Source organism: Athene cunicularia, assembly GCF_003259725.1.
Source record: "Athene cunicularia isolate RWA chromosome 8 unlocalized genomic scaffold, athCun1 chr8_part1, whole genome shotgun sequence".
NCBI classification, from domain to species: domain Eukaryota; kingdom Metazoa; phylum Chordata; class Aves; order Strigiformes; family Strigidae; genus Athene; species Athene cunicularia.
This window is the reverse complement of record NW_020799109.1, coordinates 16057225-16074424: the sequence shown is the minus strand read 5'-3', so window position 1 is coordinate 16074424 and position 17200 is coordinate 16057225. Positions and strand designations below refer to the sequence as shown.

Here is a 17200-nt window from a genome sequence, read left to right as displayed (position 1 = left end):
CCGTCCCGCGCGCGTCTCGGCGTCTGTGGGTGCATAAGGCACGTACCGAGCCGTGGGCACTGCCGACCTGCACGCGTGGGAGTGCCTGTGTGCTCGGGACTTCGCCTGCACCGCTCTGGATCCCTGCGCACGCACCGCGTCCTGCTGAGGCACCGCTAGTAAGTGTGTACCACAGCGGGGGCTGGCACAGGTTCTTGTGAAGGTTTTTCATAAGGTATCACCTGAATCTATGCAATACACTGGAAAATGCATTTATCTTGTTTTGCGTTCTATCTTTTGATTAGTTTTTTTTTTTGCCTTAAGGAAAAAAATGCACTTTTGTAACCTATGTGTTTCCAGAGGACAGGTAGGTTGGTCGGTTCTCCTTTCTGTGATACAAATCTAGAAAAAAGCATTTCTTGTTACAGGTTGGTAAGGTGCATCGCTGCAGCTTTGTTCTTTAAGCTGTGCAGAGTATGTGGTTTCTTGAATGCTCTTACAGTCTTTGAAGAGGTGTAGCAGGAAGCGCAACTCAAGCCAGTTATATGGTGAAAAATCTGATTTCACTAAAGTTTATCTGTGTACTGAAAATGAAGTGAAATTAAAACATTTGCACAATCAATAAAGAAGCAGCAGTGCTTATCAGTAAGGAAAGCTGAAAGATGTATTTGGCTTTTTTCAGAATGCCAGACTACAGTTTCAGAAAAGTTGGACTGACTGTATCTTTATCCTCCTGTGCTATGACTGTTAACCATTTCAGAACATCATCCAGGGTAGTCTTTATGCTATCAGATAATGAAATAACATCTTTGAAATATAAGGTTTGACATTGTAGAGAACGTATTCTTCTTGGGTATCAGTCTTAAAGATTCACATACCCGGATTCTACTTTTAAGCCATTAGGTCTGTTTCCATGTCTCTAGCAAATATTTCTGGGAGGCCACAATTTCTAACAGTTCCCCTGAAATGTTTGCTTGCAAACCAGGGCTCTGCATCTGTTAACGGAGCAGATACAGTCAGGTGGCTTGTTTTAATCAGAAGTCGCATGATTCAGGTACTCATCAGCTATGTGCTGAAAATAAACAATAAAAGTTCACTTGGTTGTGCCTGTGCTGAAATTGTCTGTATTTAGATTCTGTAGACTTTGTGAAAGAAAGCTGATTTGTTGAACCTTAAAATGGAGCTGATAGTGATTGATGAGCAGATCTGGAAGTTCTGCAGAAATGGAAAACTTCATTTAGAAGCAGAACAGGTATTTTCTTCTAGGCATGTTTCACAGTGTACAGGCTGTTTGAATGGCTTTTAAATACTTTAAATGCTGTGTCTGTGCCCGCATTATAGGATGACCTGCCAGCTCCTTCTAGAACCACACTTAAAGGAGACTAAATGAAAGCTTTGCAGTGAAGTTTTTAGTTTGAAGTCCATATATAGATTTAGTAAACCGTAATTTCAGAAAGTCTTAAATTACCAAAGTCTGCAGTCTGAGCTTGTGGTAACTAGTGAGTTACTTGGTATCTGTCCCTAACAACTTTCTGCAGCGGATCAGAGCTTTAAAAAGCAGTTTAGTGGGGTAGAGCAGCTTTATACTAAAGGGATTTCAGGAGCTGGAGCCTGAGCTTTGTAATACCTTGGTGCAGGTGCCCCTGTATCCCAGTGCTTCACAGTTCAACTACTCGTGCCAGTCTGCAGCGGCTCGCAGAGGAAAAGCACTGTCGCCTACATGTACAGGGTGATACTTCTGTGCCCCGACAGTGATTTTTAAGCCTCTTATCAGTCTGTGTGTACTGAGTGCTGTGGTCTGTGGCTGGCGGTACTACTTCCTCTCTCTGCAACTTAAATATTTAGTCTTGAGGTTCTACATTTTTGGTAGGTTTAATACTTTTAAGACCCTTTGTTTGTACCATATAGCCTTGGTATTTTATGCAGGATACATGATAAATAATAAAATCTTAGATGTTTCTACCGCTGATATGCAAAGGTTGCCAAAGAATCATCTTGATTCCCTTCACCCCACTACCTTCCCTTTTCCTTCCAAAAGATTATGCCATTAAAATGGATTGTTACTGGAAATGACCAGAACCACGGTGGAGGCATCAGTGTTGCTGTACTTGCATCAACTTCACATTATGTAGATGAAGCAGGCTTGAAGTGGAAATAATGTGGCACTCTGCTCTCCTTATTCTAAAAGGCATTGAAGACCAAGATAATGGGATAATGCTGCTTGTGTGTGCTCAATTTGAGTTCAGCCAGTTATCTGAAATTGGGGATACTTGAGTTACAAAGAAAAAATATAAACAAACACAACCAGAAGTAGATTCCCTTGGTAATAAATAAGTTCTCTGAATTAAAAACTTACTTATTGAGCCTTACAGTTTTTTAATAATAACTTTTTTTCCAATTTGTAAAGCTGAATTTAAAAGATGGCCTTTAAAAAGTGTATTCTCAGTTTCTTGAAGTGGACCGTGTAGCATGCTGTTCATGGAACAGGCAGTGCCCACAGTATTTCCATAATAAATAAAATGTAATATGGCTACTTCTGAGATATTTTGTCTTTGTAAAACCTGTTAAAGGAATATTGGCTTCCGTTGCATCCTCTGATAGTACCAGATGAAAAAGCTTTAGTTTAGATTGAGATATTTGGGCATAATTTTTTGTTCTTTATGTGCTTTCTTTCATTTTGTTTCTCTAAATTGTTTTTTCTTAGAATATTAATTAAAGACAATTAAAAGGGAACTAGAGTACTTACCTTGCAAAACTCCTTCTTACAGTTACATATTAACATTTTTGGCCTCTGCTGTGTTACACACCCTTTTCTGCACTGGTATTTCTTTCTAAGCTGAGGTAACCTGGAAGGGTTTCTTGGGTTACTGTGCAATCATTTGGTTGTGTTTTCCTCCGTGGCCATGCATGTACGCAGGGTGTGGAGGGGAACAAGGAACAGATTCCCTTTCTGAACTGGTACTACTTGTATGTATAGCTTGGCTGCTCAGTGCCCTGGCTCTCTTCTGCTTCCTCTGGGAGTGAGGTGAGAAAGACATTTTTGTTAACTAGAAAAATAAAAGCAGCATCAGTTGCTTATCCAGAAGAGGAAGGGATGGAGGGTGTTCACATCTGACTGTGGCATACAGTGCAGGCAAGCAAGAGCACTGATGCAGGGACCTCTTGCCAAGGGCTACGTAGTCTGCAAGCCTATAGGCACTCCTTTTGTGGTACTGTATCAAGGGCCATCAGCTGCTTGTAGGGTAAGTTTAAAAAGCCTAAGCAGTATGTGCAGATAGGCAATTGCTGCTGCTTAGTATTTCTCTGTAGTAACAGTCTGAACGCAGAGAGTATTTTAAGTGACTTGCCTCCTTGCTCTGCCAGCAATATCTGTGACAAGTCAGCATGATAAACTCTGCTTTCTGAAGAGCAACTTCTGTAATGTTTCAAAATATCTTAGAGATCTGTACTTAATACCTTGTCTTTGCTAATGGACAAGGGGAGGCAGGGAGATGAAGTGCTCTGGCAATAGGCTGGCAGCCTGCCCGGTTTGCAGGCTGAGCCTGGGTGCTGCTCACTCCCGTGTGCTGTCCCACGGGTCTGCCCGGCCTGTACTGGCTTTGCTGTCTCTCCTTCTGTTTCAGGGTGTAACATTTTGGATGCTGACCGCCCTGAATTTCTGCACAGAAATCCCTGTACCAGTTCAGAACAAGTGGCAGTAAAGCGGGCTGGAGTTCTGCCTGGGCCAGCTTCTCTTGCCTCTTATGCAAGCTAACTTCCAGTCCTGCTATAGGGCTTCACCATTGCCATCCTCCTGTGGGGTCAGTCCTGCTCTGTGGACTTCCCAGTCCAGCTGCAAACTCGGCTTGAATCCTCTCACGGTGGCTCAGTGTGCCAGCCTGCGCTTGTGCTCTCCCTCCTGTCGCATTTACACAGGAGCAGGGTAGAAGCCATCAAAATCCCCCAAACTGACACCAACTGTTCGATAAGGCTGTGGCCAGTGTATTGAAATAATCTGAGTTTTAATGGACAGGAAGGAGGCAGAAAACCACTGGGGTGTGCCATGAATCGCATTATGGCTTGCAAGCTAAATTTTATAATGACCTTCTCATTAAAATACTATTTGAGTTTTCCTTCAGAAATGTTTGCATTAATAATGAGTAACTCAACTTAGAGCTGATTTACAGGCCAAATTTAATTTTGAATCAAAGTGACTTAAAAAGTGATTTTTAATCACAGTTTGAATCAGCAAAATCCTTTATTTAAATAACTGATATTAAATTTTATTATAAATATATGGATTTTTAGTAACTTTCTTGAAGCAAACTAGATTCTGATTGACAACTATTAAAGCATGTTAACTTGCAACTAGCTGAAGCTTTTGTCCAAAACATTATGTAGGTGATGTCTTATTTCACCAACTCTTTATTTAGATTGCTGGTGTAATCTATTTCTATATACTCATGCAAATTCTTGATTTTTATTTTAAGAATGGTGAAGAACATACTCTGACTTGATACAAGTTGCATTTATATAGAGGAATTCAAACTCAATTCAAACATACAAGCTGTCGTTAAGACAAACAGCTCAAGATGTGCTGGTTTGTGAAGAATTCTTAATGTGTGCTTTTGCATTTGAAAGCAGTTTGACTAAGCCAAATCCGCTGAGATTTTTGGAACAGATGATTTCTCCCACTCAAAGCTTATGTTTACTCGGAGTGGTAGAGGAAACACACTTCACAGCCCATCGGTTTCTGATCTTTGTAGCCACTATGGGTTGAACTGAAATAATTAAATAGATTGAAATAAGGAAAAGAACGTTTTTGACAAGTGTATGCTTTTGGCACTTGCAAAATTTTTATTATTTGCTTGCGAGTGACTTGTGGCAAGCTAATAGTTCAACCTGTCTGTAGAATATGCAATACGTAGTTATTGCCGTCAAGCTTTTGGAGGTCTACATGGAGGGCTATAAAATAGAGTGGCATAGAAGACATGAGTGGAGATTGTTTGCTGTCCTTTCCCATAAAAAATGAGAAGTAGCAAGCTTGTGAGACCCACTTTCAAAGTACAAGAAGGCAATTCTTCATGAAGTGAGTAGCAGAACTGGGGATCTTGCTGCTTCAGACTCTAGAAGATTCTCTGTTGTCTTCATAAGGCTGGGCTGACCAGTTTAGCTGTTTTTCTATTTCAGTTTCTATTATTTTTAAAACTTTTCCAAACAATATTTTGCCTGAATCTTCAAATTTGTGTGTACTTAATAAACAAACCTGAAATATGTAATATTTAAGGATGTTTTTTTTCTTTTTAAGTTTAAACCTGCCCTGATTAAGATAAACATCTCCGCTCTGACTGCAGAAGAGAAGACCTGGAGAATAAAGTCCTGCAATGTGTTAAACTGTGACATGCCAGGAAGTATGGGATATCCTATTGCACATCTCTGGTGCCTGGTGTGTCCTGGGGCAGGCCTACTGAGGATACAGCTGCACAGCTCTGTCACAGCTGCATAGTTCCCCTGAAGTCAGGCTTGTTCTGCTGGGAGGACTTAAAATGAAGGTGTGAAATCAACCACTGTCTGTCTGGAAGGACCCTGGAGTGACAACTGCTTTTTGTACATATAGGCTGATAGCTAAGTGCAATGTCTTGGCTCTGAGGGACTGGGATGCAAACTAGCTTCTGTTCAGCTACTGCTTTGATGCAGCTTCCATCCGAACACCTCCAGAGTCAGTCCTGTGACCCTGAGACCTCAGCTGGATGCTCTTCTACTCCCTCCTGCCTTATCTCAACACCTGAAGACATCTCTCAAAATCATTTGAGCTCTGCCGTGTGACAGTGAGTGTTTGTAGTGTGATTATTTTGGTGGAGAATTACAGATGTGTGATTTATTTTTTTTCAGGTACTACTTCAAATGATGGGATCTCAATAAGCTATTTAGCATAAGTTCATAGTTGATATTTTGGATTTTTAACCTTGTTCTCCAGATGAGATGCAAAAAGTATCTGCAGATACTGTTCTGTCACTGCAAGTAAGAGAGATTCATCTGTTGAGATGATTACACAGTAAGATACAGCATGTTCAGAAAACCTTCCCTATAATTTTCACAGATTTTATTTTTTTTCCCTGCCATTCTTGCCCAAAACGCTGCTTCTATTTGCAGGCATTTGGGCTCTTCTGTAAAAGCTTCATGTCAAGCTCAGCAAGTCCTTTGCTGCTTTGGTGGATAAACACAGAGGCGTCTCAGATGGGGAGGGTTCCCACCACTCAGCTGCTTGAGTAGCTGTTGCCTGCAGCTCCTCGGGGACTTTTGGTCACTTACAGACTTAATTTGAGTTTTGAATACTTCCTAGGTGAGGATAGGGAATGTACTGACTGCCCAACTCCACCATATTGCCCTGAACAGAGAGCAGTAGGCATTGAATTCCGGCTGACTCCTTACAGTTGATCTGAGTTGTTGAGGCTTTTTTATTTTTAGATGAATGGATGTTCTGTAATGCTTTAGCACAAGGGATGGTTTACTTGTTTCCTTCCACTTCTTGTCCTTAAGTAGTTGTTCTTAGTTCTGACTGTGTACATGAATTTGATGCTTTAAGTAATATTTTCTAAAAGAAGTGGCTGTGTAGGTTCTTCATGTTAATAAAATGGACGACAATGTCAAGTGGCTTGCTTTCATGTTGACTACTAGATGTAGGTGGGAACTGAGGGGAAAAAAAGGCCAAGGAGCTAGTTCAGAAAAAAGAAATACTAAAAAACAAGTTCACTTTGAAAATACTAATCACGGAATAGTGCAGGTTGATTTGAAATTATATAATACAAATACTGCATGAGAGAAATAACACAAGTAGCATAACTTAAATGACAGAAGATGAGCCTTTTTATCTTAAAACTCAGAAGGAACCTTTAATACAAATGTGACTTGTTAGCCAGCCTGCTGGGGATTGCTTAATTTGCTTCCCAGTCTCTGGAAAGATGAGATATAACTGTTAAGTAACCACAGGATAATAATAGACTAAGTGAACCTGATCTTTATCTGTGATCAATTTTAGCTGCAGAGGTGAAAAGCTTATGCTTTTTTTTATATCTTTCTGCCTGTAACCACTACTTCTAGGGTGTTTTTTTTTCCTTTTCTGTCCCACTCAGTCTATTACTCTGAAACTCATGGCAGCCTGAGGCTCGCAGGGAGGTTTACAAGAGCTATTAGTGTTGCTGCCTCTCCTGCAGCTTTGTATCCCGATACTTCCTCTTTTATATCCTGAGTCAAGCAGAGGTTTGCCGCTCTGTATAATATCTGATGTGATTAAGATCTTGTGCCAAGGCTGGGCTCCTAGGTTTTGCTAAAATTATACAATATCTATTAATGAAGTAATTGTTAAAACCCTTATTCAGATACGGACAGTGCGTGTGAGGGCTAATGATGATCAGACACAAACTCTTCCTACTAGGCTGTGAGACCCTGCGCAGGGTCTGGTTACCATGAGTAATTGCTGTCAGAACTGCCTATGTAAATTAGTTCGAGTTCAGTTTGGTTCGTTAATAAAGGCAGTAAAATTGCCAAGGCAGCTGACATTGACCTCACCAGAGTAGCTGAAATGTGATGTAATCTGGAACGCAGACTCCCCCTTCCATCATGTTTAATAGCTCTGTGTCCAAAATAGTGCTGAGTGGGTATAAGAAAAAAAAAACTCAGCCCTACTGCTGTTGCTGGGGCTTGCTTTATCCTGTGGTTGGGTAGGGAACTGTGTTTTGGTTTTGAAGATAATTAGTCTGTGTGGTGCTCACAGGGCTCTAGGTTGACAGCCCATTAAATAATCTCTGGCTTTACAGTAGTCAAATGTGCTGAAAAGGGAAAAATATATTCTATGTGTTTACTTAAATCCTGTAGCAGTGAATAAGATGTGCTCAGAATGTATATGCCCGTAGCATCTTGTATACATTATATTTATTAAAATATAATTGAAAAACCAAAACATATTTTTCTGGTACTAGGCCTTTTATTGCTTAGTCAGTATAACGGAAGAGTTATGATTTGTGCTTCTCTGTCCTGACTGAATACATTGAGAAGTGGAAATAATGATGGCTGTGGCTCTAACATGGGATTTCACAGCAAGAATGGCTTGGCTGTTGCTCATATTTTCTTTGTGACCTCCAGAAAGTTATGCTTAACCTCTTAACTTCCACTGTGTGGCCTGTATGGTATGACTGCTAGTGCAAAAGGACTGTGCTGGGGTTTTGTAAGTGGGTAAGTCTTTTGACAAATCCTGATTCTTCAAAGCATCATGCACTACAGTCCTCCAGTGGACAGAATGTCTCCTTCTCTGTTAACTCAGTGTACAGTATGAATTTTTAGTTAAGGCCTTCAAGTATATACTCTCTCATGTCCCTGTCCTGTGTCGTTTCCCCCCCCCCGTCCCCCTAGCAAAAAGATGTTAGGTATGGTGATTGAAGCAAGGACCAATAGTTGATATTTTTTTTTAATCCTTCTTCCTTTTTTTTCCCTTCCACCCTTCCTAGGATGCAGGGGCTTTAATCCAGGATGAACGAATGCTACTATGATAAGCGCATGGACTTTTTTTATAACAAGACAAACACTGACACAGTAGATGAGTGGACAGGGCCAAAACTTATTGTTGTTCTGTGTTTTGGAACATTTTTCTGCCTCTTCATTTTCATTTCAAATTCACTGGTGATAGCAGCTGTGGTCAAGAACAAGAGGTTTCATTTTCCCTTTTACTATCTCCTGGCCAATTTAGCTGCTGCAGACTTTTTTGCTGGAATTGCCTATGTCTTCTTGATGTTCAACACTGGCCCAGTGTCTAAAACATTAACTGTTAATCGCTGGTTTTTGCGTCAGGGCCTTCTGGACACCAGCCTGACGGCTTCCCTGGTGAATCTCCTCGTCATAGCTGTTGAGCGGCACATGTCGATAATGCGGATGAAGATCCACAGTAATCTCACGAAGAAGAGAGTCACCTTTTTAATTGTATCAATTTGGGCTATTGCTATTTTCATGGGTGCTGTTCCTACCCTGGGTTGGAACTGCCTCTGTGACATTACTGCCTGCTCATCCCTAGCACCTATTTACAGCAGAAGTTACCTGGTGTTCTGGAGCGTTTTAAACCTAGTTGTCTTCTTCATTATGGTGGTGGTTTACATAAGAATCTACATGTATGTCCAGAGGAAAACTAATGTCTTATCGTCACACACTAGTGGATCCATCAGCCGTAGGAGAACCCCTGTGAAGCTTATGAAGACTGTCATGACTCTTTTAGGTAAGAGACTACAAACCATGGCATGTAAGACTGGTGGTGCCAGTCAATGGGTTTGTATGTTTTTTTTGTTTTGTTTTTGTTTTTGTTTTTTTTAACAAAACAAAAAAAGTCTACCCCCCTAAAACAAAACAAAACAAACCCTCGTCAAACTTGTAAGTGCTGGAGTCCTTTAGTCTTCCATCTGCTTTAGATAATGCGTAAGTGTTGCACCAAGCAGAAATGCAAAGTAGAGGACTGGTCAGTGTGAAGAAGAAAAGTGTCTCAATTTGGTAGACAGCTTGTTACAAAACACAAATTATCTACAATTTGTTGTGGTGGGTGGAGGGGAAATACAAAACCACTTTGGAGGAAGGCTTGTGAAGATTCACAGCTACTGAGTAGAAATAACGGTCTTTAATATCTGCATGAGGCCATGAATCCTGTGGCTGGATGGGAAGTTTTTGCACTTCTTCCTCTTGGCTGTTTCTTCAACATCCTAACTTCTTCCTCCTGGGGAAAGGAGAGGATGCCTGATGGGTCTGTGACTCGAGATATTTACTTTGCAAGAGGAGAATTCACCTTCATTCTGTGAAGATTGCACAGTGCAAAATACTTTCAGATGATGATACTGCATGGCCTTGGAGATCATAACATGAGATTTGACCTGGATCCTGCCCTAGAGACACTGTTGATGTTTGTGTGGCTCAGATCACATCATCAGCTAGTTGTGATGTAGCTTCTTATTAAATTTGGGATGCACAAAGCTGATGATTGATAGTTAGAACAAAATACTAGCTGTAGCAGTCCATTTTCCCCAGAAAGACTTGAATCTGAGTGAGGTGTTTTGTGGAAGCCAGGCGTGGCTCATGCAGCTTGCTGTGGGTGGAACTGGGGGGGACACCGAGACACTTGTGAAGCTTGGCTTAGGTGGTGTGGGACTCCAAAAGCACAAATATTACTTTACTGCTCTGACAACTGTTACGGTGTTGTATGAGCCAGCACAAGAAAGGTGGAGCTTTTGGGGAAGCTGGTGTCCATGTATACCTGGGACACAGTTGTGTCATGCCGCAGCATGGTATTACTAGAGAGCTCTGTGAGAAAAGTGTCACTTTTCATGGAAGTAGAAGTTGGCAGGGTAGGAAGTTCAGGCTGAGGACACTTTCTTCCTGTGTGGCCTATATGGATGCTGTTTGCACAGTCTGGTATCTGGTGCTGTAGTACACAACACCTTTGTCTACCGAATGATGTCTTAAAATGCTTTAGAAGCTGAGATCAGTTAAACTTTACCATGCCTGACCTTGAAAAAGAAAGCGGACTGATGGTTCAAGCAAGTACAAGGTTCTCACTTATGCTCCTATGTCTTCTGAAGTTGGCTTGTCTGCTGACACAGCCTTTGCCTTCTAAATCCCTCTCATTTTCCCTTCTAAATCTCTCCCCAGTTGTCCTTCCTTTTTCCCCCTGGGTTTTGTGGCACCTATAGAGAGACAACGTGATGGTTGTTCCTGTCCCCACCTTGACTAACACGGACAAGATTCAGTCTTTTGCTCCCCCTGAAGCTTTCGTACAGTGACTTAAACCATCCACGTGGAAGGGGAAAAATCCCTGTAGGAAAACTCTTGAATTGTTCCAAATGTAATTCTGCCCTAAGGCATAAGCATCGGGTCGACTGTAGTTAACTGATGCATTGGAAATAGAAGAAGAGAAACACTTAAAAAACAGTTCTCTAAGCATTTCTATGCAAGGCAGAACTGCAGGCTGCTTTCTGGGAAATTGTATGCATATATATCAACATGCAGAGCCTTGTCTAACTTGTCTATTTATATAGTTAATGTTACTTCAGTTTTGTATAAACCAAAGTTGGCGGGTGCTGAGTGAGTGTCGGAATAACTGTTAGCTCTCATTGCCACCCGTGCCTGTCTGGAGGTCAGAGCAGAGTGGTGGTCTGCGTGCTGGGGAGAGGGCACCCAGCTGGTGGCTGTGGGAGTTGGAAGGACAGTGCCTGCCATGTGCTAATACCTCATCTGCCTGTGACAGATCTTCAGTGCGCACCACAGCTGTGCTGCTGCGTGGAAGTAAACACCACTCTAAACTTTATTTTCAACATATTCTTTCTTTTATTAGGGAGAGGGGCCTTAGGAATAGAGGTTGATTTAAAGATCAGCATTAACTTTCTCTTACTTGCAGAATATGGCTTTTCAGCCACCAAATTAAATGCTACCCCCAAACTATAGTTTCATGATAGTGAGTGCTGGGCCAGGCAAATTTAACTTAGAAAGCCTGAGTGCTACTTCAGATATCACAATTTTGTATATTTACTTTGGCACTCAGGAACAAAACCAAAACAAAGCCTGCTTCCGAAGAAGCTGAATTAGTGTATGTGTTGCTGGGTGTAAGATCTACCCCAAACTCCTGTGTTGGAGGAGATCTATCTTGGCCCATTCCTTTGTATCAACTCACCAAATTTGGCTCTGAGAGGCTTTTTATAAATGTTTATTTCTAGGAATGTGAATTTTATTTTTTAAAACAGTTTGAAACGTGCATTCCTGGACAAGTCATTCAAGCACACTGTGCAAAATGTATTAGAAACTGAACAACCACATTTTCTGGCCTTTCTGATTACCAGAGGAGTCACTAAGTGACAAAATGGGTACTTCTAAAACTGTGCTTACACCTACTGATGCAACAAATGATAGCTGTATGCAGCATGTGGATTTTGCCCAAGGCAGTTTTTTTTAATGTCTTGTTCCAAACATCTGAAGATGCTTTGGAATACGTGCCTAATATGGCCTTAACTAAAAATGATTCCAGGATGCTCTGTGGCTGGATGAAGTATGATGAGAAACAGAGTCCTTATTAATGTGCTCTGTTGGTTTTATGGGAGGTTCAGGACAAAGTCCTGCTGCCCCGCTGCTGTGTGGAAGGAGGCTGCGTGTATCTGGGTGCTGCTGTCATGCTGCTCCTCCCGTCTGCTTCCACCTCTGGTTTTGGGGAGGCTGGTGCTGTGCCTGGCTGCCCCTCCAGTAAAACATCACTGTTCTCCCTGGGTGAAGTTCTCCTGTGGTCCTACACTTAAGAGTTGAGAAAATCTGGGGTTTGGTTTGACTTCATGGATTCATGGTGACCGCAGCTGCAGGTGGCGTTTTGCACCACTCTTTGTTGGACTTGGATGGCCCCTTACAGAAGGTGGGACTCAGGTCTCTGTCATCAACCTGTTTCTACCAGCACCCTCAAAATGATCTGTCACAGGATAGGAGCAGCTGAAATGGCTTTCCCTTTGGCGTGTTAGACTACAGGAAGTTATCTGGTTGAAACTGGAAGATGGGACACCTAGCAAAAGGGGTTAAAATCCTCTTAGGCTGACCTTGTGGCATAGCCCTAGCTAAGCCTGTGACTGTAACTTTGAAGAAGGGTGGCTGCAGGTGTGTGGGTATGTGATTTTCAGGTGGTGTGTATGTGGTAGCTCATCTGAACTTGGCAGTGAGATTCCGGCTGAAATAGCAACTTTGGGTGGATGATTTTCAGTTTTAGTGAATTTATAGCTTAATTGGTAACTTGCTGTTTTAACTCGGGTGCACATGTGGCAAAGGCAACTGGAAGCTATTGGACTTTTTCTTCTCAGCATTGGCAAGCTCAGGGACAGCTTTGATGTGCAAAGCTTTACAACGTGATGCTGCCAAAGCATCAGTAATGCTTCCAGGTATACAGTATTTCATTTTCAAGCAGAGATGATGTAATCTACAGAATAATCCATGTTTAAAGCTAGTGGAATTGAGGCGTTGTGATACCTGATCTCCTATATTCTGGTGGGAAGACTCAGAGTTGCTGTTCTGATTCATGGTGCAGCCAGGCTGTATTTTATGTCACTTTCGTGAATTTTAGAGAGTGCCAGAAAATAAATTCTTTTTGGAGTGTGCCACATTGTCAGGGAGAGGAGCTCCTATGGGATAAAAAGTCTGCAAACAAGAGAATTGCAAAAGGGCCAAGACAAAGGTATATATTTATGTTTAACCGTGGTTCCCTCTGAAAGCTCTGTGGTAAAAATAGCGAAACCCAGGCAAGGCTGCAAGTCTGAGCCATGTCTCACTTTCATCTCTGTGGTGCTAAGAGCAGGGTGTGAATCGCTTGTCTTGTCTCCGCACACAGAAAAATGTATTTTTAATGGAGTCAAAGCAACAGCCCCATGAAAGCATTTCCCAGTAACTCTGACAGTCATTGCATTGTCCCCATCATTCTCTTCAGTCGTGGGACAGGGGAAATGTGCAGAGATGTCTGCAGATGTCTCTTTATTTTCCCTGTTGCCACTCAACCCTTATAGAGTTTTGCCTGTATAGGTAGACAGGGAGATATCCTGGGAGTTCATGGACTAATTTTGTCTGTGAGCTTGAGGGTTTTTTTGAATGAGATATTTCTGTGTTTTTTGCTAAATGTGGCTTTGGGGTCTGTTTTGTCTCCTGGTGATTTCTGTGAAAGCACAGTTGGACCTCACATGCTTTGTGGTGCACATGGTCAAATGTTTTCTGTGCTTTTTCTAAGCAGGGTTTGTTACCATCTTAATTTCTGCATGGAGCTGGCGTGTTGGTGACTTTACCACTGGCTGTTGGTGGCTAGCAAAAGCACTCTGTCCAAATACTTACAGAGACACTCAACTAGCCGCAGTAGTGTTGTCTGGGTGGTCTGGTTCCAGTGCCTGTTAGAACAGATGGGATTTACTGGTGAACCCCAGGGCAATAAATCCGTACCATGTTTTCTCCATTGTAGATTGTATAAGAGAGTTGGTGTCACAGCTGCTTACTCAGCACATTTGAGCCAAACCCATGTGTAGTATAGAGACTGACCAGAGAAAACAAATGTTATGGTAGCAGCTTGCAGCTCCTGATGCCAGTGGGCAACAGAGGAATAACTTTATATACCATTATGGCCTGCCCATCCGATGGGCACCATGTCCATTAAAGTCCTGAATCGGGAGAAGCATCCAGTGCTGCTGAGACCAGCCGCTGTGCACAGCACAGTTGATGGGGTGCCTGAGGTACTGCCAAGTCCTGGCTCCAGCACTGCCTGGGTCCTGACGTGAGCCAGGCTGCCCTCCCACTGCTTGCTTGAGAAGATCAGATAGGGTAAAACCAGAGACTTTACCAAAATAATCTGGACTTGCTTACCCCACCAAAATTGTGGAACAAATACAGACACCTCCAGGGGAGCTTTTTTGCATGTAGCTGCTATCATCCTTATTTGTCTGATCATTTTTTCTAAGCCCCAAAAAGAGGAAACTACTGTTACAAATGCTTGGAATTTCCTCAGTACGTTGTTCAAACTGTGACTGTTGCACAGAGTTGTAATTTTCTATTTCTGTATGTCAGACAGCAATTGTGGCTTGTGCTAAGTTAGTATTATCATGCATATGGCTATTCCTTCCTTGGGCTCAAGGCGAGGGATGACAGGCTGCAGTGCTGGGGGGGAGGCAGGAGGGCAGATGGGGCAGTTCGGGCCCCTCCCAAGCTTGTGGTCATTTGGTCACGATGTTCCCCCTCCCCACCAGTCCTGCCCATACCCCTGTGTTTATGGTGGGGATGTGCAATAACATGGAAAGATGCAAATGCAATACTGAACTTCCTTCTAAGCTGTGGTTTTTATGCCTTCTTCATGTTGTCTTCACTGTAAGATCTCTTCTCCCTTATTCCCTTTTTTTTTTTTTTTTTTTTTTTTTTTTTGAGGGGCTGGTGGGAGAAGAGTGTGTTGTCCTACTTTTTCTCTTTCAGCTTTTATTGTCACCTTGTGTCTTCTTTCTCACAGGAACTGTTGTCATTCCGGCCTTACAGCTGAAACACGAGGAGAACTCTGCTGCTTCTGGGCTTGTCCTACACTTTCTTGCTATATTTTGGGGAAATGCCTCTCTTGCAGAGTTTTGTTGTTCCCCCATCAGTACACTCTTACTTCCTCATCCTTCTTGTCTTTTAAAAAAAATTTTATTTGTATTCTATTCTTTGCTTCATTTCTTTGCACTGACTGCTACATCCTTTGGTTCATCTCCACTAACTCATCTATTTATTTTTTTTTTTCTCTCTTTCCATTTCCAACTGAATTTGTTTCCTGGATCTGAGTTGTTGGGTCTCAAGTACCCTGCATGCACAGCCTGGGAGGGAGAAGTGGAGAGCAGTGGGCTGCTGCTCCAGCTGGGGAGCCAGCAGTGCTTTCATGTCAGAGTGATGTGTGTCCTAGAGTAGCTCAGGGTTTCCAGCCAGGACGTGTTTAAACCATGTGACTGACTCTTGTTTTATGAATTGGGCGATGTGCCCATAGCTCTGCAGTCAGCTGTAGTGAGATAGAAGATGTGTCTCTTCTTTGGATCGTATTGCAGCAGTGGAAGTGGGCCACCTGGTATCTTCTCCTCCAGCATATGAGAGAAATGGAGAGGAAGTCTGTGGTCAGAGCACCAGATCTCCGCTTGTTAGTGCTCCAGAGCTCTTGTTTATTTATCAGCATGCACAAATGACTATTGTGATGACCTTTCTCCACTTGTATTTGAGCTGATGCTGTTAGCAGCTGTATTCTTGCTCCCTGCAGACTTCTGAGAGCTGCCCTGCCTTGTGCTCAGGGCTTGGCAGAGAAACTGTAGTAGTTATAATTTTGCTATTGTCATTAGAATTTTGTCCTCTCCTGCTTTTATAATTTTTGTGTAGAATTTTGATGAACCCAAAAATCTTGTAAGATGCAAAAAAACCCCAACAACCAAACCTCTAGCAGTTTGAAGTCTTTTTTTTTTTTTTTTTTTTAAATCTCCTTTATTTCTAGGTGCCTTTGTTGTCTGCTGGACCCCTGGTCTGGTCGTCTTACTGCTTGATGGTCTGAACTGCACGTACTGTGGGATTCAGAATGTTAAAAGGTGGTTTCTTCTCCTGGCCCTGTTGAACTCTGTCATGAATCCAATAATTTATTCATACAAAGATGATGAGATGTGGGGTACCATGAAAAGAATGATTTGCTGCTCCTCTGAGGATAAGAGCCAGGACAGACGCTCGTCACGGATCCCCTCGACAGTTCTCTGCAGGAGCACGGATACCTCAGGGCACTACATTGAAGATGGCATTATTCAAGGGACAATTTGTGGAAAAGGAGATCTTGGTGACAAAGAAAACTCCTGAGCTATTCAATGGACTGACTTGGCTGGAAAAGGAGAGGGGGAAGGGAGAAGTTTTGTAAGAGAAGATTGACTGGCAAAGCTAGTAAACAATATATCCACTTTGTTCCAGAGCCTAAACTCCAGTGTTAACAAAAGTTCTTATAAATAATTGCCTGATGGAAAAACACTTTGTAATGAAGAAAACTTTCTGTGCTGCCGTCTTTCTCCTTTTTTTATTTTAAGTACATGAAATTGTTTTTTTGTATGAATGGAATAAATACATCTCAGAATTCTTGTACATGGAAACAAAATGTAAGCAATGTAGTGAGACCCTCCTTAGGCTCCTACAGAGAGAATAAACCTGCCTCACTGGGCAGGCTTAGCATTCATTGAATATTTATGCTTTCAACAGTTTCTCTGCATCTTGAGGAAGATCATAGGCTTGATTGGACAGAATTGTGACCTGTTTTCTTGGTTTATGAAGTTTCACAAAATAGTTCATACTTACCTTCTCTCTTCCTCCTTATCTTGCTTTCAAAATAGGTAGTTTGATGGTTAATTAAAGCTATGCCAGAAACCTGGCTGTGATGGGAAGCCCAGACCAGACACCAGTGTGCATGAGTATGTCCAACCATGAATTTTCAGGATCTGAGAGTACATAAAGCACAAAAGTCATTATTACTTCCATAGTGGGGTGAACGCTGCAAGGAGATAGATTGCACGCTCTCCTGCTGTTGTATATGCAGACCTTGGGAGTGGATTAACAGAGGAGCAGTGTGGCTGTGTTCATTATGCTCGGTTCTTACTTCCCCAGATAACATCAAATGAGTGTGCTCACCCCTCTTTAACTGCTATGCCACTGAGAGAAATGAAATCCAAAAGTC

General features: G+C 42.2%; 1 protein-coding gene across 2 annotated transcripts; it reads left to right on the top strand.

Annotated features, from left to right (window-relative positions):
* Positions 1-101: 101 nt before the first annotated feature.
* LPAR3 (lysophosphatidic acid receptor 3) lies at positions 102-16606 on the top strand. 2 transcript variants are annotated; one of them, XM_026854383.1, is made up of 4 exons: positions 102-158; positions 5267-5786; positions 8463-9220; positions 15989-16606. In XM_026854383.1, exons 3-4 carry the CDS (start codon positions 8485-8487, stop codon positions 16336-16338), a joined length of 1086 nt encoding a protein of 361 aa, XP_026710184.1. In that variant the 5' UTR covers positions 102-158; positions 5267-5786; positions 8463-8484; the 3' UTR covers positions 16339-16606. The 2 variants fall into 2 exon arrangements, with proteins under 2 accessions (XP_026710184.1, XP_026710185.1); XM_026854384.1 differs by having other exon boundaries at positions 151-214.
* The last annotated feature ends 594 nt before the right edge of the window (positions 16607-17200 follow it).